We start from the raw sequence: 23,814 nt of genomic DNA, 5'->3' as shown, positions 1-23,814 counted from the left end.
AAGAACTGTATATATTTCAGTTACTTCACAAACGTTCCTTTTATATTGTGCTTAAAAACAAAGAAACAAAAACCCACAGCTGGAAATTGCATCTGTAGCTTTGCTAGCCCTGAAAAAGAAGGCTTTGTACAGAGAAGATAAAGTTTGCAGGTGGTAATCTCCTTTCTTGTCCAACACTTAATGTCTGCTACTATTTAGATCCCGACATCTCTACAGTGACAAGAAATTATATTGTTATTTGCTTGGTTTGTTACGTACAAGTTAGCTCAACTTTTTTGGGTCCCATTAAGAGACTGTCATATTGAACAGATTTGCATTCCAGTAGCAAAAAATTCTTTACAAATTTTTTTTCTCACAAAAACCCTTCCCTCATTTTCATAGAAACAGAGAACAGCCAGAAGAGGCCACAAGGATCATTTAGTCCAGTGGTTCTCAACCTGTGGGTCGGGACCCCATTTGGGGTCGAACGACCATTTCACGGGGGTCGCCAAACAAGGCTGTCCGCCATTTTTCCCCCTTTTCTTTGGCCACGCCCCTGGCACCCGGTGATGTATAAGTGGTTGGGGGTCACCACAACATGGGGAACTGTATTATGGGGTCGCGGCATTAGAAAGGTTGAGAACCACTGATTTAGTCCAACTTTCAGACCACCTGTGAAAGGTGGCTGTCTAATCTCTTCTTAAATGCCTCCCGAGGGGGAAACCCACAATTTCCGTATATACTCTATTTTACCATTTTACAGATTTAAACACTATACAATTTCCCCCAATATTTAACAAATCTAAGTAGCTGCAACTGACACGTTAACCAATTTAACCACTTCAACATCCATTCAAATGGATACATACAACTCCTCTTTAACGATGGGTGGTTATATAAATATTTTAAATAAATAAGTTGTAGACAAAAATTCAAGAATACTGATATAAAAACCTGCAACAGCAGGTATAATTAGCAATACAGGCCAACTGACACATTCCAGTAAAGCAGGGGTTCCCAACTGAGGGTGCCCACGCCTCTTGGGAGTGCAAGACAATATTCCAGGGGGTGCAAAAACTGGGGTTTTCAAAATTATAGTGAATATGCATAATTTGTTGCTGTTATTTCGAACTTTTGTAAAGGGTGCAAGAATATATCAGAAGTGTTCTAGGGGTGCGCGATATTGAACAGGTTGGGAGCCACTCCAGTAAAGAACAGTTCAAACTATCAGTAGATTCTGACAAAGCTCTCTGTACTAAAAGCAAATCGACACTGTAGAACAGTGGTGGTGAACCTATGATATGCGTGCCAGAGGCAGCATTCAGAGCCCTCTCTATGGGCACGTGCACCATTGCCCCAGCAGAGTTTGCCAGAGTAGTGAGCACATGGCGTTTGGAAGCGACAGGGCAGGAACTGAGCAAGCAAGCGGCATTGCCCCCCCCCCCCGGGGATGCCCTGGAGATGGCGAGGGATTGGCACCCACCGCTCTGGCCCTGGCCACGCCCACCCAGTCTGCCGTGACCACTGCAGCCACACCCACCCAGTGGGTTACACCCCCATGCCCCCCTAAGGGCACCACAATGCTGATGCAGCCCTGGCACTTTGCGATAAATAAGTGGGTTTTGGGTTGCAGTTTGGGCACTCGGTCTCTAAAAGGTTCGCCATCACTGCTATAGAAAATAAGAAATTTTCAGGCCCCAGATTTAGTTCTGACCATAGCATGTATAATGTTCAATTTCATTTATTTCTGAGGAATATTTCTTAAATTTTATTAAATAATGGTCAGATTAAATTCTTACTCAAATGTCTAAATAAAAAAGCAACCAAGTGAAGCAACTAACTGAGCTATAAAGCAGTGAGCTTAAGCCAACATACACAGTGAGCAAGTGATAAATATGTTCTTAGGACTGCCCTGGAGGAGGAAATAACGTCTAGCCAAGGAAGACCACAGAATCACCCGGCCTCAATCAGAAAAGAAGTAAAGTGAGCATCTCTCGTACTGAGAGACAGCTGACGAAGAACAGCTATTTGAAATCCACGCCTCCTCCCTCCTGGGTCCTAGAAAGCACAAACAAAGAAGGCTCCAGGAATTAAGGCAGAGAGAGGACCTGAGGACGAGAGTGGGCAGACACAGGGCTCCCCAGGTGAATCATCTAAAAGCACTGGGAGAGAGATGCCCGGTTTGGTGGTTAAATAAGCAGGCTCACTTTCATTCCCAGCACTGCTTGTAACTGAACTCGTGGCTTGTGCCTTGCCTCACCACACTGAGACTTCTTAACTGTGCAACTGAATTCTGGATGGTCCTTCTTGACTTTGCCACTTTATTGCATTGTTGTTCTTTGAACTCATCATCATTTAGAGAATCTACAGCAGTAATGGCCTTTCCTCCTCCGCTTCTCTCCTGTCTCAAGTCTAGATCCGACACTGCCCAGCCTATAGAATTCATAACTATGCTGCTATAAACAAAATAGGCATGATTTAATACTTTTAATATTAGAAAACTACATATATTTTCTCATTTGTATTTCGGTTGCAATCCCAATGCTATTTGGGAGCTCAGGTGGCACAGTGGTTAGAATGCAGTATTGTAGGCTAATTCTGCCCAGAACCAGAAGTTCAGTTCTGATGGGGCTCAAAGTTGACTCAGTCTTCCATCCTTCCAAGGTGGGTAAAATGATGACCCAGATTGTTAGGGACAATGTGCTGACATTGTAAACCACTCGGAGAGTTCTGTAAAGCATTATGGAGTGGTAAACAAGTCAGAGTGCTATTAGGTATTAATCTATAAAGCTTCCAGTATTTAGGATCATGGCATATGAAGAGATTTTCTTTCTGCAAATTTCTCTTAGTACCCTAAAAGACCTGGATATTCTCCAGTGGTGTGGTAAATAGGCCTTCAATAGTGCGGTAAGCCTGGAAGCTTCTCCACTGTCTTCTGAGTGACAGAGACACATTTTTATTCTTCCAGAATTTTTAGTAATGTGTAATTTTATACCCTGCTGTGATGTTTTATTTTCCTTACCACTGCTTTGGTTTCTTATTTTATTATCTACCTTATTGATTTTATTTGGATCTTTTATGTAAAAACTTATTTACCAGAAACCATTTTGATGGTGTTTAATTGGCAAATGATATATGAATACTTTAAATAAATAAGCAGTACTTGGACAAAAATTCACACCCGGTTAGAAAAAATGTTAAGAAAGCATGTAGATTTTAAGCCAGAATTTTTTCTATTAGGGGTAATTTCAGGAAAGTATGAGAAAGAAAATGTATATTTAATGGTACATGTATTAACAGCAGCAAGAATTATTTTTGCGTTTTTTTTTTTTTTGGAGAATTAAGAAATTAGATAATAGGACTTACCAGAGGGAATATTTAAAAATTAAACATCTGTTTGAATGTGGTTAAAGAAATAGAAAGATTTTGGATATAAACAAAACTGAGTTTAAGAGGGATGAACCCCTGAAGTAATACAGGTTTCTTTCTTTCTTTTTTCTTTTGTGTTTTGTTTTTTGACATGAGAAATATAAAAATGTTGGGATGGTTTATATAAAAGAAATGTTTGCTTTGTTTTTGTTTATTTCCCCTTTTTTAAGATATGAGAAATGTAAAAGTATTGGGATGGTTTGTATGAGAAAAAAGACTTAAATACTTAAGTGTAACTAATTCTGAGAAAATCTTAACCAGTAAGAATCCTTTGAATATTGTGGGGGAAACAAATTTAAATAAGAATTTTGTAAACAGGATCTATGACGAGGCAATCAAGATGATCAATTAGAAGCTTTATATTGATGTGGTTATTATTTTCAGAAATGTGAGAAAAATGTCTATATTTAATTGTCATTTATTCCAATAATAAGAAATTATTAATTTAAGGTTGGCAAAAGAGAATATTATTGGAAGAAGAGAAAATCAAGCAAAGCCATTTGTGGACTATAGAATTATAGAAATTACTTACTGACTGCTTTGTAAATACTAACCCAGACAATACGCTGTTTACCAAATATTAAGGTGATTATGTTAAACATCAATAAAACATATTTAAGAAGAATTGTTTTTGCACAGCATTGGAAAAATGAAGAAACGCCATCTGAAGATGACATAATTAAGAAAATACTGGAACATGCAGAAATGGACAGGCTCACACTGAAGATTAAAGAAAAAGAAGATACAGAATATTTTCAAATATGGAATGTATTTTACCAATGACTAAACAAAAGGGATATTGATTAGGATTTTATTATATGTTACTAGGCTAAGATCCAGACAACACATTGTTTAACAAGCATTTATGAATTGTAAACTTAAAAAAAACTAATAAAAATATAACAATCAATCAATAAATAAATAAATAGGCAGTACTCCATGTTCATCTATTATGCATTTTGCTATCCCTTTAAGCCAGGGGGGTCTTCAAACTTGGCCCTTTTATGACTTGTGGACTTCAACTCCCAGAATTCCTCAGTCTGTGCCTGGCTGAGGAATTCTGGGAGTTGAAGTCCACAAGTCATAAAAGAGAAGTTTGAAGACCCCTGGTTTAAGCTCTCTCTCAGATCTGAAAATATTTCTGTTGAACATAAGTCCTAGCAGCTCCAATCATTTAGACTATGTTGCTCTGAATACAGTGGAAGAAATCCAACCCATTGTTTTAGAATGTATGCTGCAGATCAGAAATGATGCTACCAAATCCAAAATCATTATATGGTTGCACTTGGAAAATTCACTCAAAGAGACTATAGCAGTGATGGCGAACCTTTTAGAGACCGAGTGCCCAAACTGCAACCCAAAACCACTTATGCATCGTCGGGTGCCGGGTGGGTGTGGCCCATTGGCTGGGCGTGCCCATTGGGTGGGTGTGGCTGCGGTGATAACGGCAGACTGGGTGGGACTAAAAAGTTCAATCAATCAATTCCAACTTTGTGAGATCTTTTTTTTTTGCACACAGCGACGGAGGCCTAAAGCAAAAAGGTTTTATAAAACCCAGCTGAAGGCCTAGGACTGGGGCGATGGCACGCGTGCCCACACAGAGGGCTCTGAGTGCCGCCTCTGGCACCTGTGCCATAGGTTCGCCACCTCTGGACTATAGTAACGACCACATTCATATCGTCACTGTGCCATGCATTGGGGTGGGAGTTTTTTCTCTCTCTTTCCTTTTAATAGTTACTAAAGCAGCATAGGTCATTTTAAAAGAGGGCTATAAGATATTTGGGGCGAAGATGGATTCATTTCTTGAAACACTATTTATTACCTCTTTCCTTTCCACATCAGCTTGAAGTTTCGCTTGAGAAACAGCAGCTTCTCTGTAGGAAGAGCTGGCCTGCTTAGCTTGTTCGATCAGCGTCTTCAGCTGCCGAGCTGTGTTAAGCAGAGAATTGACCGTCTCCTCTAGGTAAAGCCAGTTCCGTTGTTCTGTCATTTCAAGTCCATTCATCACAGAGGAGGATATTGTTTTAGTGGGAGTAGCAGGGGGCACTGCCAGGGCAGGAAGTGAGGTCAACACTAAAAAAAAAAAAATAGACAGATTGAGGTTGATCCACCAGTAACTGTATCTGAAAGTTGGCCAGATCCATCCTGTTTTGCCTCTGCCTCGTTGTCATCCACAGCCATTCAATTTGGTTGTGGTAGGAGTCAGGCAGCAAGCTAAGACCCTCAGATCAGTTCAGGTCTGTTCAAAAATCAGTAATTTAAGCTGCTTCCACCAAGTGTTTCATCATAGGAAAGCATTGATAATTTCTGGTTGCATTACAAATACCCGATACAAGAACATTTGAATATTTGAGATTTTGAATTGTTTCTCTTTAATTCAGGAGCTTTTTTTCACTAGCCTAGGAATCTGGAAGCAGGATGTATATACTTTTAATAAATCTTAGAACTGAAGCCAACCATAGAACAAGCCGACTGGAACAATTGCAGTGGACCCGATCCACAGTTTAAAGCAGAGGTCTTCAAACTTGGCCCTTTTATGATTTGTGGACCTCAACTCCCAGAATTCCTCAGCCAGCGTGCCTGGCTGAGGAATTCTGGGAGTTGAGGTCCACAAGTCATAAAAGGGCCAAGTCTGGAGACCCCTGGTTTAAAGTAACAAACCAGTTTTATGGGTGCCACAGATTCTTTTATCTATATCCAAAGTCAATGGGCTCACCAAACCCCAGAGGACCAAAACAAGTCCCTTTGGACTTTAGGCATCCCACACACAAGCACACAATGGGTAGTACTCTGTTCTTTCTCACACACTTCCCCAGGTCTACTACTCCTATTAGTTCTAAAGACCAGTACAATTTCTGAGCCCTAGTGCTAAAGAATTTTTTTTCTGTCTCTTAGCCCTAGGCTGCCTTTGGTGGCTCTATTTCCACCAAGAATAAAAACCACCTCCCTCTCACTCCCACAACAGCAACGCACCAACTACTCCCCCCACAACATACACACAGCTGGTTTTCTGCTCAGCTTTTTTACCTGCTGGTTGCCGAGCAGCTGGGCTGGCTAGGGAGAGGTCTTAAAGGGGCAGGGCACCATCAGCATCAGATGCTAGCCAACTTCCAGGCAGCCTACCCTCTTGCCCTGAGCTAGTGAAATCCAGCTCCTGAAGGGAGTGCAGCAGCACACATTTCATAACTTTAAGACTTCTCCACATATGCAGTGATTTTTTTTCAACCTTTACAAATCCAGTTGTTTTAGTTTTCCACAAAGTCAAAATTTGACTACTGAATCTATGTGGAATGTTTCTTTCTTTCACCACTTCTCCCAAGTGGTGTTAGAAGTGGGATCTAGGACTGAGGTGGAATCCAAGATTGCAGGGGAATCCACAGTACCAGGCACAGGCTACCTGAAAGGCAAGATGGGGCAGACCCAGAGGCAGCCCTTCCTCTCTGGACTGCAGGGGCATGGTCCATGATCCTAACTTACAACTGAATTTCTGTTGCTAAGCCATACCGTCATAAAGCATGACATCACATGACCACCTCGTTTAGCAGCAGCAATCACACCAGTCTCAGTTGCCGTCATAACTGCAGATATTAACTCCAGGGTTGTTAAATGGGCAGCAGAGAGAGTCCTGGATAAGGAACACAAGGATGCCGCAAGGGAGGAGGGAAGCCCAGCATAGACCACACACACACACATGTGGGTGTGCTGTGATGCATCACAAGCTCAGGGAGGCCAAGGAAAAAATGCACTGCCGCTTGGGAGCTTCTTGGCATGCCACTGTTGGGCAGCAAGAAGCTCTTAAGCCGCAGTGCAGCGCACTGCCCATGGAACCCTCAGCTGCCCCAGCAGCATGGCACAAAACGGTCATATCCTGGGAATCCCAGAACTGCAGCTCCAGGAAGCCCCTTTGCACTGCACTGCTGGACCAGGCTTCCACTGCTAAGGGCTTTGCACCATGATGATGGGCTTCCTAGGAAGCCGCTCACCAGCCCAGCAGTGCCCCACAAAGAGTGCTAAGAGCTTCTGCGAAAGGCTTGGCTTTGCACTGTGAAGAGCTTCTTGACCCCTCAGAAGCCTTCTGTATCGCAAAACCCAGCCCCAGCCGGCCCAGCAGTCCAAAATTTTAGCCCCCCCCCCAGTCCTGTCCCAGCTGCTCTCGCCACCTTGTACTCCAAGGCCCCTGCTGCTCTGCATATCATCACCCCATCTGGCTTTCAGCGTCTTCTTGCTCTTAGTTGCTGAGAAGGCATCCAGCCTGGCTCTTTGCGAGGCAGGTGCTGTGCACGACACTGGGGAGAAAGCCTTGTGCGGCCACAGCTGTCTCACAAAGGGTCGGGCTGGGTCAGAAGGTGGGAGCAAGAAGATGGTGAATGTCAGCTAGGGATGCAGACGGCCCAAAGGGCATAGATGGGGAGGGTGGTAAGATAGCCCTCAAGTGATGGTCTGTCACTTTTGCATGAAAGAGCGTGCCCTTGTCTTGTCAAAATCCTTTTAAAACCTCACTATATTCATGCAGGAAACCTTAAAAAATTCAAAATGGTATAACTGATAGCTTCATGGCGCCTCTGTGTGAAGTTTTCCATCTCCTCTTAAGACAGCAATAATTCTTCTCTAAACCAAGGAACCATATTGGGGGGGAGGGGCTGGGAGGGTTCGGAGCTATGACCTAGATCAGGGGTAGGCAACCTTGGCTCTTTTATGACTGGTGGACTTCGACTCCCAGAATTCCTGAGCCAGCATGGCTCAGCATGGAAACCTCTCCATTTCCCCTCAGCATGGCTGGCTCAGGAATTCTGGGAGTTGAAGTCCACGAGTCATAAAAGAGCCAAGATTGCCTACCCCTGACCTAGAGATATTCCCAGGAAATATTTGCTCATTCAAGGGAGCTCCATAATTTTCCAGTGCAAGTCAAATTAAAAGTCCCAGTTCCCGAGGAAGTTGAAAACTACACCTGAGTTGGCAACTGCCTTAACACAATCACTACCAGGGTATAATGGCTTCAATCTCCAAAGGCTCAATCATCTGGCCTGTGTAGAACAACAGTTCTAACACAACATTGCACTTGAATTGGATCCTTGACAGTGCTTTCTTCATATCCAAGGATTTTCATCCCTCCACCTATAATTCCCACTCTTTTCCTCCTACCTGAGAACATCAGCAGCCCCCAAGCACACCTACATCCCCCAGGTGACTTACTATTTTTCCAAAAGATGACTGTATTTACTCCCAGGCAGAAAAATACTGAAATTATATAATTTAACAATGCGGGGATTATTTTAAGAGACAAAAGAAGTCTTACCAATTTTGGGGTGAGAAGTTGGCAAAGCTGCTTCGGGAAATGCTGAAATCTGACAACTGTCTTGATAACTTGGATAGTGAGGCTCTGGATGACTGACCCGACAAGGTTGCGGCTGAAGGTTTGTATCTTGCACTGTTGAGAAGAGACTACAGTCAGACACTAAAGGAATTGGTTTGGATGTTACATCTTGGAAGTTCACAAAAGGTAAGAAGGCATTAAGGAAAATAAGACAGTTCTGAAAAAGGAATTTAGCCAGAAAGATAGTTTATTACAAGATAAAATCAAAATATGCTCCAGTTCCTGCATTTATTATTTAATCTAAATACATTTCAGCTTCAATCTGAATAATTAAAACTAGAATCAAGGAAACTGCTAATCCCAAAATGAGAACACCAGCGAGATGGTCAGAAATAAAATGATTTTGTGATACATAAATCCTCCCAAAGACGGGATTATCTGGGTAATTTAAAAAGAGACGTGCAGTATTTATCCTTAGGCAAGACAATGTGTCAAGGGCTGCAGACTTCTACGTATTGGTAAGAGGTTTAGCCCTTATTCTTTGTTATCATTTTAAAAATACTTTACATAAAAGTTTCCTAATAATGTTTAAATCCGTATTTTATCAATAAAGGAGAATATTGTAGCTCACGGTTGAAAGGAGGGGTCCTCAGTGCTCTCTGAGCTGGATTGCTTTCTGCAGACATTTCCTGCACTGATGTTGTTAACTAGTTTGCGTAATGAAACCTCTGCAAGAAAACCATCAAGTTCGGAGAGGATCCCTCAGTCCATATTTTGCAGCTGTTTAAAATATGTTTATATCTTGCATGTGATGCAATTTATTAAGTATGTCCACTTGAGGTTTTGTTTTTTTTTTGCCTACAACTTTTTAAAAATGGTTTTAAGCCATTCTTAATCTACACCAGTGGTGGCGAACCTATGGCACGGGTGCCAGAGGCGGCACTCAGAACCCTCTCTGTGGGCACACGTGCCATCGCCCCAGTCCTAGGCCTTTAGCTGCGTTTTATAAAACCTTTTCGCTTTAGACCTCCACCACTGTGTAAAAAAAAAAAAAGGTTCAATCAATCAGTCAATTTCAACTTCTTGCGGGAAAAAAAAAGATCTTACAAAGTTGGAATTGATTGGTTGAACTTTTTAGTCCCACCCAGTCTGCCGTTACCACTGCAGCCACAGCCACCCAATGGGCCACATCCACCCAGTACCCGACGATGCATAAGTGGGTTTTGGGTTGCAGTTTGGGCACTCGGCCTCTAAAAGGTTCTCCATCACTGATCTAGACAAACTAACACTAAAATGGACAGAAAATCAGTCCATTAATATGATTCTGTCTTGTCAGGATTTATCTTTATTGTCATGGTTCCGACAGATGAAACTCTTCAAAGAACTTTGAGGCATTGTTTACCTTAAAGAATCTTTATTCGAGAAGCATAATATCGGCACTAACATAATCAAAGCCAAAAACTGGATTCCCCCCCTTGAGCACATAGTATCAAAGCACAATTCCCTCTTCAAATTAACAGTCATAATCACATTCCCCAATTAGTTTAAAGCGTGGGCTTTCCCTCCAGCTCTCCAGCCCACCAATTCTTATCATCTCTTATTTCAACAACCTTGATTCTCATGCTAGGTTCAGTATTATTATGTTTAGCTGAACTCTCATGCACATCCCCCCTCCCCAGCATCATCTAACTCTAAAAGCGAAAAAAAGAAAATGGCTGCATCTCCATCTATTGTCAAAGCAAAAACATCCGATGTTAGCAGCGTTGTCATTTATCTTTATTATTTTTCCCTCCTTTATTATTTTTATAAATAATTCAAGTTGGAGAACAAAGCCAATGTACTTTATGTTGCAAGTATCAGAAATCCAGGTAAATGAACTCGATATTAGACAGCACTTAGATTAAAATAATGGAAGAAGCAAATAAAAGCAATATTATAATGTCTATTATCCTTGTCCAGCCAAGGGAAAAAAATATGGATGCTGTTCTACAAAAGCAAATTGCAAATCTTTCAAAGCAGCATGAAGTACTAGGGATGGAGGACTTTAATTATCTCAAAATCTGTTTGAGAGTCAAACTCCATAGAGTATGGTCCTTCCAGGAAATTCCTGACACATCTTACTAAAACCTTTTTTCTTTTAGTGAGTGGAGCAAGGCACTGGAGAAGCAGCCATCTCTGACCTGATACTAATCATTCAACAAGATATAGCCAAGGAAAGAGCCAAAGCAGCAGTAACACTGGTGAAAGTTGATCACATTATGCTTAAGTTCTTAAAAGATTTCTTAAATAAAATTAAGATGAGCGGATCTGAATGCAAATCCTGGACTTTAAAAAAGTTTTTTTATAAACTAAGAAAATAAATATGAGTCCATGAAAAGAGAAACTAATTATAAAAGCACCTCAGAATGGATAGGAATTCTTAAAAAGGAGATGTCAAAAGCACAATGGCAAATAATTTCAATAAGTGAAAAAAATAAGACACTATAGGTGTAAACAAAGATCTGAAAACAAAAAAGATATTCTTTTGGATAGAAAGTTTGACAAAACAAAGGAAGATACATACAGGTAGCCCAGAATTGTAGACCTGATGCCAGGAAAGTGAAAGCTCAGAATATATAAAATTGTAAACAGCAACAGCAAAAAGCTAACATGCTCAAATTCAGAATTAAAGTCCAAAACAATCTTGACAGGTCACAGAAGTGGGCTGAAAATAAGAAATTGCAATTTACAAGGCATGTGCAAAACTAAAAAAAAATAAGAAACAGAAATAAATGCAGGCTATCCGGTTTGATGATAATTGTGAAACAGATTTTGAAGTACACATGGTCCTTGATTTACAACCATTTGTTTAGTAACCATTCAAAATTACAACAGCAGTGGAAAAATTGACTTATAACCAGTCCTCACACTTATGACTATCATAGCCTCTCCACAATTATTTGATCAAAATTTGGGCACTTGGCAACCAGAATGTATTTATGATGGTTGCAGCATCCTAGAGTCATTTGATTGCCAACGGTGACTTTCCTAGCTATCTTCTGACAAGCAAAATAATAGGGGAAGCTGAGTTTGCTTAATGACTGTAGTGATTCACTTAACAATTGTGGCAAACATGTAGTAAAATCAGGCGCCACCCATTTGCTTGGCAATAGAAATTCTCATCTCAATTGTGGTCGTAAGCTGAGGATTACCTCAGCTTACGACGACAAACTGTTACAAACTGAACATGGGTTACCAATGTGAGGTGGTTGGGAGGGGGAAGGCAAATTGCAATTTCATATAATTTCCAAATCATGAGAAGGAATCCATCCCTTTTTTGGTTGTTGTTCAGACCCCACTTCTAGGGTGAGCTCTGAATAAGCAAAATACTTTAATAAGATTTCAGAAAACTAGAATAAGTTCAGACAAGGGCTCTGAGGATGTCCAAAAGCTAGTCTTATAAAGAGAGAATGAAGAATATGATGTTATTCAGGCTTGAAAAAAAGTAAGGAGTAAGCATTCTTCAAGAAGTGAAAAGGGTATCAGAAGAAAGCTAAGGCACGTTCTCTGTTGCTGTATATAAGGGATGCAGATAACAGATTTAAGCTACAGAAAGGCAAGCTCCAACTAAATCTTGGGAAAAACTTCCTGACAGTGGGAGCATCAGTTACCTACAGAGGTTAAGGGACTCTCCTTCCTTAGATGTGTCTCAAGCAGAACTGCAGAACCTTCTCTCTGAATTGTTTTGATTTAGAGCCCTGCCTTCATCAGAGGATTGGGCTCAATAGCTTAAATCAGGGGTCTTCAAACTTGGCCCTTTTATGACTTGTGGACTTCAACTCCCAGAATTCCTACAAGTCATAAAAAGGCCAAGTTTGAAGACCCCTGGCTTAAATGACCCCTTCCAACAATATAATCTGTGATTCATTCCTGAGGCTGGGCATTAGATTAAAGCAATTGTTTTACATTGCAATCTTGTACACCTGTATATGAGAATAAATCCCACTGAACTCACTGATAAGAATTTTCTATTTTTCTGCTATTAATCAAGTTTTCTATCTTCTTTCAGCACTGCCCGATGACTCCTTTAAAGAAGTATCCTGATTACGTGTGGATGTGGCTTTGTCTTACTCACCAGTGGTACCAGTGAAAACATCACCTTGGGATGGACTTTCTGAGATAATCGCCGTGGCCTCCACAGCTGCTGTACGATCAAAGGTCAATGTTCCAGAAGTCGTAATCTGTCCTGAAGGAGTCACAGTGACTAAAAAAATGATGAAAATATTTTCAGAATGAAGTAGAATACTAATACTTAGGGATCAAGGGATGACCCCGGTTTTGTTTCTAATCAGCACTAACACCCCACCGAGCTTATAGAGATAACTTTCCCAAAACAATCATTCTTCCCTTAGTGAAAGAAACAGAACAAGCCAAATTAATAAGGCTAAAAGCTTGCCAGTTCAACAGACCGAAAAGACAGCTCAGGGCGAAAAAGAACACATTTGATTAAGATGGAAAGCAAACCTTAAAATTAAATACAGAGGATAAGACTTTAAGTAACATTTGCAAATGTTTTCTTGATGTTATTACTCCAATTATAACCACCAGTTAGTAATTAAAGACCAAACAAGGATTAAGGGTACCAAAAGGGAAACTTAAGATGGTTTGCAATTTATACTAAAATGACAAAGATGAAAAGGAGGAAAGGCTTTTTCTTACAAAGTGATCATTGAATATTTAATTGTTTTGATGACCAGGACTTAGGGGACAGTATCAATTGTGAATACGTGCAGATGGCCTAGCTCTCTCTGGCCACTTGCAGGCCCATGAATGCAGGGTCATGAAAGGACCGCAAAGAAAATATCCAATATTCTAACCCACCCGGTAACAGCTGGTGTCTTGGGGAAACACCCAAACCATCCAACAGTGAACATATGGTGTCTCGGGGGGAAAACACCCATAAGGGAACATACTAGCTACTACTGCTTTCTTCCTTCTTATCTATAGTGTGCCAGCCTTAAAGGGCGAAGTCTTTATCTTATGTGTATCAGCTTTGCTGGGTGAATTGCTTATGTAATCAAAGTAGGTATAAAAATAAGGCTTTTCCGATATTTGGGGCTTTTGTCTCTTTGTAGAGAAGCCCGTTCTTTCTTCAGCTGAATAAAAACGTAAAGCTTGACAGCAAGTTCTGGTTTCCCGTATTTTTTCTCAAGCAAAACCTCAGGACCTGCATATCAGTTTTTGAAACGGAAATTTTTGTCATTTTAAAAACAACGCTAAATGTTAAATGACAGTTGGGATTCATCTGTGAATATCGCATGGAACCCTTACATGTGGTGGCAGCGGTTCCAGGAAGCAGGGTGATGTTTTTGGGGGAATCCTTCTTCACTGGAGTTGTAGGCAACTCATTCTCTTTTTTTCTTCTTTTATAGGGGACAAACAGTCTTACAGGACCACTCTGATAAAAAGAAAGCAACCAACATCAGAATATGGCAGTAATTCTTTCTGGAGATAGAATTAATGTTTGTTTGTTTTTTGCTAGTGGACATAACCTAAACCTTGTATAGCTTGCTTCACCAAAGAAAACTGATTTCTTGACCCAATGAACTGAAAACAGGATCTAAAAGATTTATATATTGCAGACAAAGCATCCCAGTCCAAAGCCACTCAGCCCTATCTTCTTACATCCACAATTCTGATAAATATGAAATCCTTTCATTATAAATAATATTATCAGACAGCTCAGTGCTCAGTTGCTATTGCTGTCGTGCACAAGAAACTTCAATAATATTCAATACATTGAACATTATTGAATAATGTATTGAATAACATATTGAACATTTCAATTCAAATAATATGCTATTTTTTTAATTCAAATAAAAGGACAACTCTGATAACGTACTCCAAATTATTTTCATTTCATGTTAGATGACATTCTTTAAAGGATCACAATGTGAGTGAAATCTGAGAATTTGAAGGCCCCAATATTTCTCTAAGTCCAGTGTCAACGCTGCTAACATCGGATGTTTTTGCATTGACAACAGATGGAAATGTAGCCATCTTTTACCTTTTGCTTTTACAGTTAGATGATGCTGGGAGGGGGAATGTGAGCGAGAGTCCAGCTAGACATAACAACGCTGGACCCAGCGTGAGAAACAAGGTTATTGTAACCAGAGCTGATAAGGAATTGGTGGGCTGGAGAAAGGGAGAGGAAGCCAACACTTCAAGCTAACTGGGGAATATGATTTATAACTGTTAATTGGAGGAGGGAATTGTGCTTTGATACTATGTGCTCAGGGGAGGGAAATTTAGTTTTTGGCTTCGATTATATCAGTGCCGATGCTATTCTACTCAAAATAAAGATTCTTTAAGGTAAACAATGCCTCGAAGTTCTTTGAAGAGTTTCATCTGTCGGAACCATGACAACCAGTTTTTCATGTAACAACTCTGACTTTTTGCCAACGAGCTGCTTTCAAGTGTCAACGATCCTTGTGTGGTGGACTACAATTTCCCACACTGCTTGCTCTGGGTCTGATAGTCACCGCAGTTCAATATAATATAAAATGCTATACGCTGACTGGTTACGATTGACAAAAAGTACAGTTCAGCAGATTTGGAATACATCTGGATGGGGAAGATGTAGGCTTTGCTGAAAGAGTAACTTTTTCCTTTTAAGAGAAAGTGGAGCCAACTTTCTCTTGAGATTCCTGCCTGCCTATACCTAGCAACCTTCACAATAATGACCAAAAAAATCATGCCAAATATTTATTTATTTATTGCTAGCACTTCTATGCCACTTCAGCCAGAAAAAACTGTCCAATAATGATGGGGTGAGATGGAGTTTCTACAAGGGAGAGAGCCTATCCCTGTTTGGAATGTCGTTCCCAGAGAGGCTGAAGTGGCACCCACAGTGACCTCATTTTGGTGCCAAATGAAGCCTTTTTTTTTTTTTCAATTTTTCCAGGATCTTTAGACTGCAATTTAAATCATATAGTTTTAGATTTTGGTAACTGCTTTGCTGCTGCCTGGTTCGTGGGTGCATTTATTTTGATTGTTCGTTTGATTCACTTGATAAGTTTAAATTCGAATTGTGCTTTTTTTACTATAAACTGACTACAAATTGATTATTGGGATGCTTAAAAGGTTAATAAATAAATCTAATCCATCTAATCACAAAATAACATAAGCCGAGAAAATCCCCTGTTCAATAACAGAATTATAACAGACTGCCCAGTACCCATTGCGACAATTTCTCTACCTACTCCAAAGGTAATTTTGTTTTACTCCCGAGTCCCCAAAGGCTCTGCAGGGCAACCAGATTTCCAATAAATTCCAAAATGTAGTAAGGGAAGGAGCTAATCTCATGGAGGGGCTTGTTGGGGAGGGGGGGAGAAAAGTAAACAGTTCAAGAGGATGGAAGTTCTCATAGGGAATGCTCATTTCTGAATGCCTCACATTATACCACAGATTTTAAATATATTTTTAAAGCAAAAGTGGATGCTTATTGTTAATAATCTTCTACCAAAACTAAGTAAAACCCGGTAATAATTTGTTTTACCTAAAAGCCTGCTACTGCAATAATTAGAGGAGGATATCAATCGGAAACGGTGATAGGACCCATTTGTATCCTTGCTGCCTTTCCCTGTCCAGCAAAGGACCTTTCAGCCCAAAGTATTTATAAATCATCTCTGTGTGATAACCAGCACCTAGCAGTTCAGCCCATCATCAAGTAATCCAAGCAGCAGCTGTAGACTCACCAGACTCATGTCATCACAACATGCAGCGCAAGTGCATGAGGCTGCATGGGGATTTAGTATTCCATCCTGAATTGATGGAAAAGAGCAGTATTAGGAATCTTATATGCACAAGGATGGCAAGACACACTAATTCCCATCACGGAAGAATGGATAGTAAAGATGATAAAGCTGGTGGAGATGGCAAAAGTTTTAATGAAAGAGAAGAATCTATGTTGTTTTGTTGTTACTTGGAAATTGCTTCTGGACTTTGTGCTCGAAACTGAAAAAACAATGAAAACTTGAGCTTAGGTTTTGATGACCAGACTGATTTTGTTGTTACAGAAATGATTTGAAATGTAAAGCAAAAAGTTAATGCTGTAATGCTGTTAATTCATTGAAAAGAGTTGACAATCACTGCTTTTGTTTCCTTTCTCTTTGAAGCTCTCTTCTTTCTTTTCCTTCTTCCTCTCTCCTGACTTTTGTTTCAGTTTGTATTTTATCTTATAACAAGCTTTACTTAAAATATTAAAACCGGAAAAGAGCAATCTTAGGTTGGAAAAACTGACACCCATCCAGCATTAATACAACAAGGAAGCCCTTCCTAGTTCTCCAAGCATTGAGAGCTTGGTTGTCACACAGCTTTAAAGTACGCCAACCAATCTAGTATCCTATCCTGCGGTCCTGTTCCCCCACCTCTGAGTCCACCACTGTCATGCTTCGTTACAGCATACACTCTCCAGATGCTAAAGAACCACAAATAATGCAAATAGGGAGCTGTCTAAAGTACAGGGAATTTATGAAACGATGTCATGAAATACGACTGTGTGGTGAAAAGAATACTGAAAGGTCGCTACTACCAGAAACTAGTTAGATTTTCTTTTCTTTTCTCTCATCTCCCACTTTCAATATATTGCTTATTCATTCCTTCTCTTTTCCTGTGCTTCGTATAATGTTGCTTACCCAGTAAGGGATTAACATGCCGGATATGCACAAAGGGTGTCTTACAAAAGTTTTTTTACTGCTTCCCCGACTCCCACATATATTGTCTGGTCATTTTTATCCTAAGTAAGACCTTGCTGGAGGTCTTCTCCATTTTCAAGAAATATGTTGCATAAACCAGAGGTCCCCAACCTTTTGGGCACCATGGAGAAAGGTTTTTCCGCGGACCAGAGGGGGCATGCCTGCATCCTGTGGATGGGGCTTTCCTTGTTTGTGCGGACCAGTTGCTAGCATGCCGCAGCCCAGTACTGGTCCACAGACCAGGGGTTGGGGACCCCTGGTATAAACATAAGTACAAATACAGCACATGATGAAACTCTTTTCAAAGGTCATAATCCATGTGTATTTATTTAGTATTTAGAATTTATTTAGAATTCAGTAGTATTTATTTTGGCATATATGGCAGGAGGAAGAAAAAGATGCTAAGTAATCTCACATGAATAAGGCACTGTATTGGCCTCCCAGCATAACGAATGCTTCTTTTCCAGTCTTTGCTACTGGCCCTTCCAGCCATAGCTTCAAATTCAGTGGGGCTGTACCAGTTGTCCCCTTGCTTAATACAGCGACCTCGACCACCTAGTACAGGATCAAACAAAGAAACAACTCCTGCTTAATAATTGTTTTACACAAATGTTTTACACAAATCTGCAAAAAGCTTTCCCCACAAACTGCAGACTAATAGTTCCCTTCCCATTAAAAAAAATGCCTTCCCAATATAAACACTCTTAATGGTTTCACAAAAGGGAGCATTCACTTTCATGACAATGCAAGTGTCCATTTTCCTTCTCTTCCCATTCACAGCTAACCACAACACTGAGGTGAATTACATGAAGTCTAGGGAAGAATTTCTTCTGGGCAATTCATCCACTTTTAATTGCTAACAATGTTAATGGTTTGGAATGAATTTGATACGGAATAGGTATCATATCATACTGAAAAGTGGGCAAATAGCTATCATTTAGATAGCATGAGGCATGCAGTGACTTGTATCCAAGATAATATTTCCTCCCTTCACTCTCAGAACAGACCAAGGTGTTATCTGGATGGAATTTTGGAGGACAGGAGAACAGTGAATATAGGCAGGGAATTCTCCTTAAGTTATATTCCACATTTGCATTGCTATCAAATTAAAAACAGACTCTGTCATAACTCTAAGACAGGGATCAGAAAAATATAGGATGAAATTCCTCACCTGAACCAAGTCGGTTTTTGTACAATATCCCGCTGATATTTCGACATCGCACAGGCAGCTCATTATCATACACTGAAGGGTCCCAGTTATATTTTGTCCCACCTTTTTCTTGACCAGATGTTAATTGAGTAGGGGGGGACTGAGATCCTTCAAATTAAAGGGAAGGTAACAAAGTCTTAACATACCGTTTCCATTCCTGCATTTCCTTTAGAAAGCCAAAACCGTGATCCTCAAAATGATAGGTAGTCAATTAAAAAAAAAGAGAACAATTCATTCTTTCAATAGTTAAAAGAAGAAAAATGAATATTAAATCCCCTCTAATTTTTGAAATATGGAATCCATGTAGAAAGGATTTTCATTGTCATTACCTGCCATACTTTTATTATTCCTCTCAGGAGACAATAGCACTGATACAGGAAATAACTGTATCTTGTAAGTTCCATGTCATCTCCATATCTCAGCTATTACTGAAGCAACACAGGATGCTTACTTCTTTATTTATTTACTTACAGGGCTTATGGACTATTCCAATTAACCAACCTGAGCAGCATACAATTTCCCAGTATGTAACTGGGATTAAAAATAAATATAAAACTAATTAAAAACAACACTATATATTACAATTACATCAGTGGTTCTCAACCTGTGGGTCGGGACCCCATTTGGGGTCAAATGACCATTTCACAGGGGTCGCCAAACCACGCTGTCCGCCATTTTTTTCCCTTTTCCCTAGCTGTCCTACTCCCTCTTATTGGTGGCCACACCCACTTGGGGGTCACCACAACATGGGGAACTGTATTATGGGGTCACGGCATTAGAAAGGTTGAGAACCACTGAATTACATAAAAGTGGGAGATGTATTCAAAATAAACAATCCATCTCATCTGGAGGGACTGTCATAATGATCCAGCCTCCCTGGCTTGACAAAACAGCCATGTTATCATCAAATTTCTAAAGACCAGGAGGGAGGAGGCGGATTGCATGTCAGAGAGATACTATTCCAGAAGAGGGGGACAGTGACTGAAATGCAGTGCTTATATAGCAGTGTTTCTCAACCTTGACAATTTTAAGGCATGTGGACTTCAACTCCCAGAATTCCACAGCCAGCAATGCTGTCTGTGGAATTCTGGGAGTTGAAGTCCACATGCCTTAAAATTGTCAAGGTTGAGAAACACTGTTATATAGTATGCAAACTGGCCTAAGTTTGCTTATCCCTCTACACTGCAATAGCTAATAAATAAGTAAGATGTTTTTGTGTCTTAATGGCTCCCTAAAAGGCAGAAAATACTGATCAGTCCAGATAGTTGATTCTCATGAGGAGATCACAGGAATGTGGTCTTCTGGGGGTTTGAGTGCCAGGAGATATATTCTTTTTCTTCTTCTTCTTGTGCCATATCCGTTATCAGACGTTGGTGATCATGTTGTCGATCCTGTTTTTATCCATGCTTTTCATTTATATTTTTATATTTCTTAACCGCCCACCTCCCTCAGAGATTGCTTGCAACTGTGACATAACCTTTTAAAGGACACTAAATTCGCAAGCTTTACTTTCTAATCACTTTCAGAAATTGCCTATTAATCATCTTAAAGCTATAAGAGATCTTCAAAACAACAAAATTGAAAAGTTGCCAGGTAAGTTTAGCATATATTCTGAACAAAAGAAAAATTAATTACAAGCTTAAGAGCTTAAAGAATTTGAAATAAACAGCAAAAGGCTAAACAAGATTTTGATTTGAGAAAGTTATAAACAGACTAAGGGTTGAGTTAAATTTGAAGTATTAACTTTTACTATAGAATTTTAGAATTATAAAAAAAATGACTAGTTTCTCATAGGTACTAGATGTAGTTTGGCTATCTTGGCTGCTGTAGGTCATTGGATTACAGGACCCTCCTTTCCCACTCAAGCAACTTTGAAAAGGGATGGAATGAAAAACAAGACATTCTGCTAACTAAATATTAGCTTGCTTATGAAGTGTTGAAAAAGAAAACCTGTTATAAATTTATACTGTATTACTATATGACATTTTAAAAAGGTCCCCCAGCTCACATTTTACCTGTAGTAAGAGGTGCAGATGGTCCCTTCAGACCTGCACTCTCCACAATGGTGCCATCTGTGTGAACCACAATCAGAGTAGCCTTTTCAGTATTTAAGCTGTCCCCAATCTGAAGAGCTGTTCTTCCAGACTGTAAAAGAAATAAAAAAAAACCTTTAGATAGTATAACTTATTGAAAGGATTAGATTTTTATGTTCCTTAATATGTAAGGATTCCTAATAAATTCCCATGGAAATATCAAGTTGCATATACTGAAGAGTGTAAAAGGAACAGTCAAATCCCTGTTTTCCACATCCAAATGTATGGAGACTACGACTCTGTTTTCTCCTTCCTTGATTTAAAAAAAAAAAAAGAATATTGGGCATATGATTAATAGCTTTAGCACCCTGTTTGATGTATTACTTCAATTTTATAAGGAACCATTAAGAAGCACTGTCTGGGTATAGTTATCAGGACAACTGCAAATACACTTTAGACATATTAATTAATCTAAACTTACAATATCACATAAATACTTTTCTCAAGTTTAGATACATTTCCAATACTCCCGTTATCTATTAAATACATTTTCTGATAAAAAATGAAATAAGGTTACTCTGGCAAGATTTCTTCATAAAGCCAAGCTGACTTCGAATATTCATTGTTTTCAAAATGCTTATAGATTGGTTGCATTATGGTTCACTTTCGAATCTTCCCAGGTACTACCGGTAAATGCCAGACTGACTGATGTGTAGTTCTGTCTTCCTTCTATTCCCCTTCTGAAAATAAAGATAATTGCCTTTCTCCAGTCAACTGGCACTTCACCAGTTTTATAGCATTTCTCAGAGACAACAGACATGAGTTTAATCAAAACTGATATATATGGTTTTGATGCCTTGAACTCATTTAAAGTCTGAAGATATTCATTACATTATGTAGCGAAGGCTGAGTCACACTGAAATAGAACAGCCATTGCAAGCTCTATTTATTATCATTATTTTAGTCACGCCTATGGCATTTTATACTGAATCAGTATAAAACCTCCTTGCCTCGGGAGATTTAGTAATCTAGACCCTGACAGTACAAAATACACGTTAACTAACGTTTTGTTCTGTGTTAGCCAGAGGAAAGGGACCCAATGAAGCTAATGGTGTCAGCAGAACCAGATGTACCACAAGTATTATAACATAACATTAAGGTTTTATACCAGGGGTCTTCAAAGTTGGCCCTTTTATGACTTGTGGACTTCAACTCCCAGAATTCCTCAGCCAGCGTGCCTGGCTGAGGAATTTTGGGAGTTGAAGTTCAGAAGTCATAAAAGGGCCAACTTTGAAGACCCCTGTTTTATACATTTATTAACAATTAGGTGCGGCTCTCTTCTAAGGGACATGGCTGAAATTTGGCTCCATTTAACTGGAGAGCCGGTATTTATTTATTTAATCAATTAATCAATCAAATTTCTACACTGGCCATCTCATCTGCATGACTCTGGATGGTTTACAAATGAAACTATATGACAATATAAAACAATATAGTTAAAAAAACAGAATTAGAACAAAATTAAAAACAATAAACAAGTATATACTGTAGCAGAAAAGTTAAAAGGGCAGAGGGAGCAACAACCCTTCAAGCCACCAGCCATCCCCAAGTTGCATGCCACTGTTAGAATCCCATGCCAATTGGTGGAGCTAGGTTTTGACTCTCTTCTGGAAGGCCTGGAAGGCCGAGAGAGCAGGGGAAGTGCAACTACAGAGAAGGTTCTCTTCCTAGACCAGTGGTTCTCAACCTGTGGGTCGGGACCCCATTTGGGGTCGAACGACCATTTCATGGGGGTCGCCAAACAACGCAGTCCACCATTTTTTTCCCCTTTTCCTTAGCTGTGCTACTCCCTTTTATTCTATTGGCTTTTGAAAGCCATAGAATAGACTCTCTTGAATAGAGTCTAATTCTATTGGCTTTCAAAAGCCAATAGGAATTGTCCAGGCTGTCTCTGCCCTGCTGAGCCCGCCAAAAGTCCCATTCTGCAAACGGTGCTGCACCGGTTGAGTAGTCCTCGACTTACGACCGGTTGGGGGTCACGGCATTAAAAAGGTTGAGAACCACTGTCCTAGACCCTATCAGATGAAATTGACTGATGGGCTAGGCAACATACTGTCCCTGCCTAAATGGGGGGGGACGGGTCAATAAAATAGGGATAAGACTCTTCCTTATGTAACATTGTCCCATGCCATGAAGAGCTTTAAAAGTGATAAACAATATCTTGAATTGGACCCAGAAGCAAACTAGCATCCAATGCCACTCACACAGCAGAGATGTTACATGCACAACTCTAGGAATGCCTAAAACCGCTCATGCCACTGCGTAGCTTCTGGATAATTTTCAAGGGTAACCCTATGTAGAGTGAAAGAATTTCTTTGTGCGCGAACAACAATAAAGAAGAAAATGTCACAAGATGTTAATCCATGTTTAACTGTGATGAATTAAATTAAATATTTACCTGGATTCATACAATACACTGAATTGCAAGCTAGCCAATCTAAGTAACTGATAGCCTACAGTGTTGTGAAAATCCAGTCATATTTATTCTGCTCATCCCCAGTACAAACCTTGCTAATACAAATCTGTGCAATTTGATCACATAATAAACCTTCATAGCTACAACACACATTTACAATAGATACTTTCTACCACAAAGGAAATACTGAATATGCAAAGCTAAATATTGTAAGATTAAGTAAACCTGATCTTACCAATACATGTCCTGATATTGATGCTGCATTTGCCACAGAGGTAGTGAATACATTGTCTGCAGAGGCACCCACATTGGCTACTGTTACTGTGGTTACTTCTGTAAAACATGATCCAAATAATATTTGCTGTGATATCTTCCTTCAGAACTACCAAAATCCAAGAAGCAAATATGCACGTTCTGTTAAATAAGACATTATAGAATGATATCTTCATACTGATTCCCTCCTGAGGATACAATTTTCATTATCTGTTGATTTCCAGTATTTATATAAATACTGACTTTAACAGAGCTCTCAAGGATTATGTGCAAGATAGCCAAATGTTAAGGGAGAAAAGGAATCCGTGCCCGTTTATAATATGACAATCTTATTTTAGCTGATTTTTGTAGAGTTCAATAATTAT

The 23,814-nt window shown here is 39.7% G+C and overlaps 1 protein-coding gene across 3 annotated transcripts in view; it reads right to left on the bottom strand.

The window, feature by feature from the left end:
- DEAF1 (DEAF1 transcription factor) overlaps positions 1–23,814 on the bottom strand; it is a 32,768-nt gene that overhangs the window by 5,422 nt on the left and 3,532 nt on the right. For 2 of the 3 annotated variants that reach the window (XM_039322035.1, XM_039322034.1), the window contains exons 2-10: positions 23,412–23,509; positions 20,683–20,812; positions 18,629–18,775; positions 17,873–18,012; positions 16,459–16,524; positions 14,033–14,159; positions 12,837–12,965; positions 8,705–8,836; positions 5,231–5,481 (exon numbers count right to left, since the gene is read on the bottom strand). In XM_039322035.1, the coding sequence (XP_039177969.1) occupies positions 5,231–5,481; positions 8,705–8,836; positions 12,837–12,965; positions 14,033–14,159; positions 16,459–16,524; positions 17,873–18,012; positions 18,629–18,775; positions 20,683–20,812; positions 23,412–23,509 (1,220 nt within the window). Of the gene's footprint in view, positions 1–5,230; positions 5,482–8,704; positions 8,837–12,836; positions 12,966–14,032; positions 14,160–16,458; positions 16,525–17,872; positions 18,013–18,628; positions 18,776–18,813; positions 19,291–20,682; positions 20,813–23,411; positions 23,510–23,814 lie in introns of those variants that run through there. The other variant, XM_039322036.1, reaches the window with a different exon arrangement.

The sequence above is a fragment of the Crotalus tigris genome, unplaced genomic scaffold (genome assembly GCF_016545835.1).
Source record: "Crotalus tigris isolate CLP2741 ecotype Arizona unplaced genomic scaffold, ASM1654583v1 scf7180000023830.6690815, whole genome shotgun sequence".
Taxonomy (NCBI): domain Eukaryota; kingdom Metazoa; phylum Chordata; class Lepidosauria; order Squamata; family Viperidae; genus Crotalus; species Crotalus tigris.
This window is presented reverse-complemented; position numbering and strand designations above follow the sequence as displayed.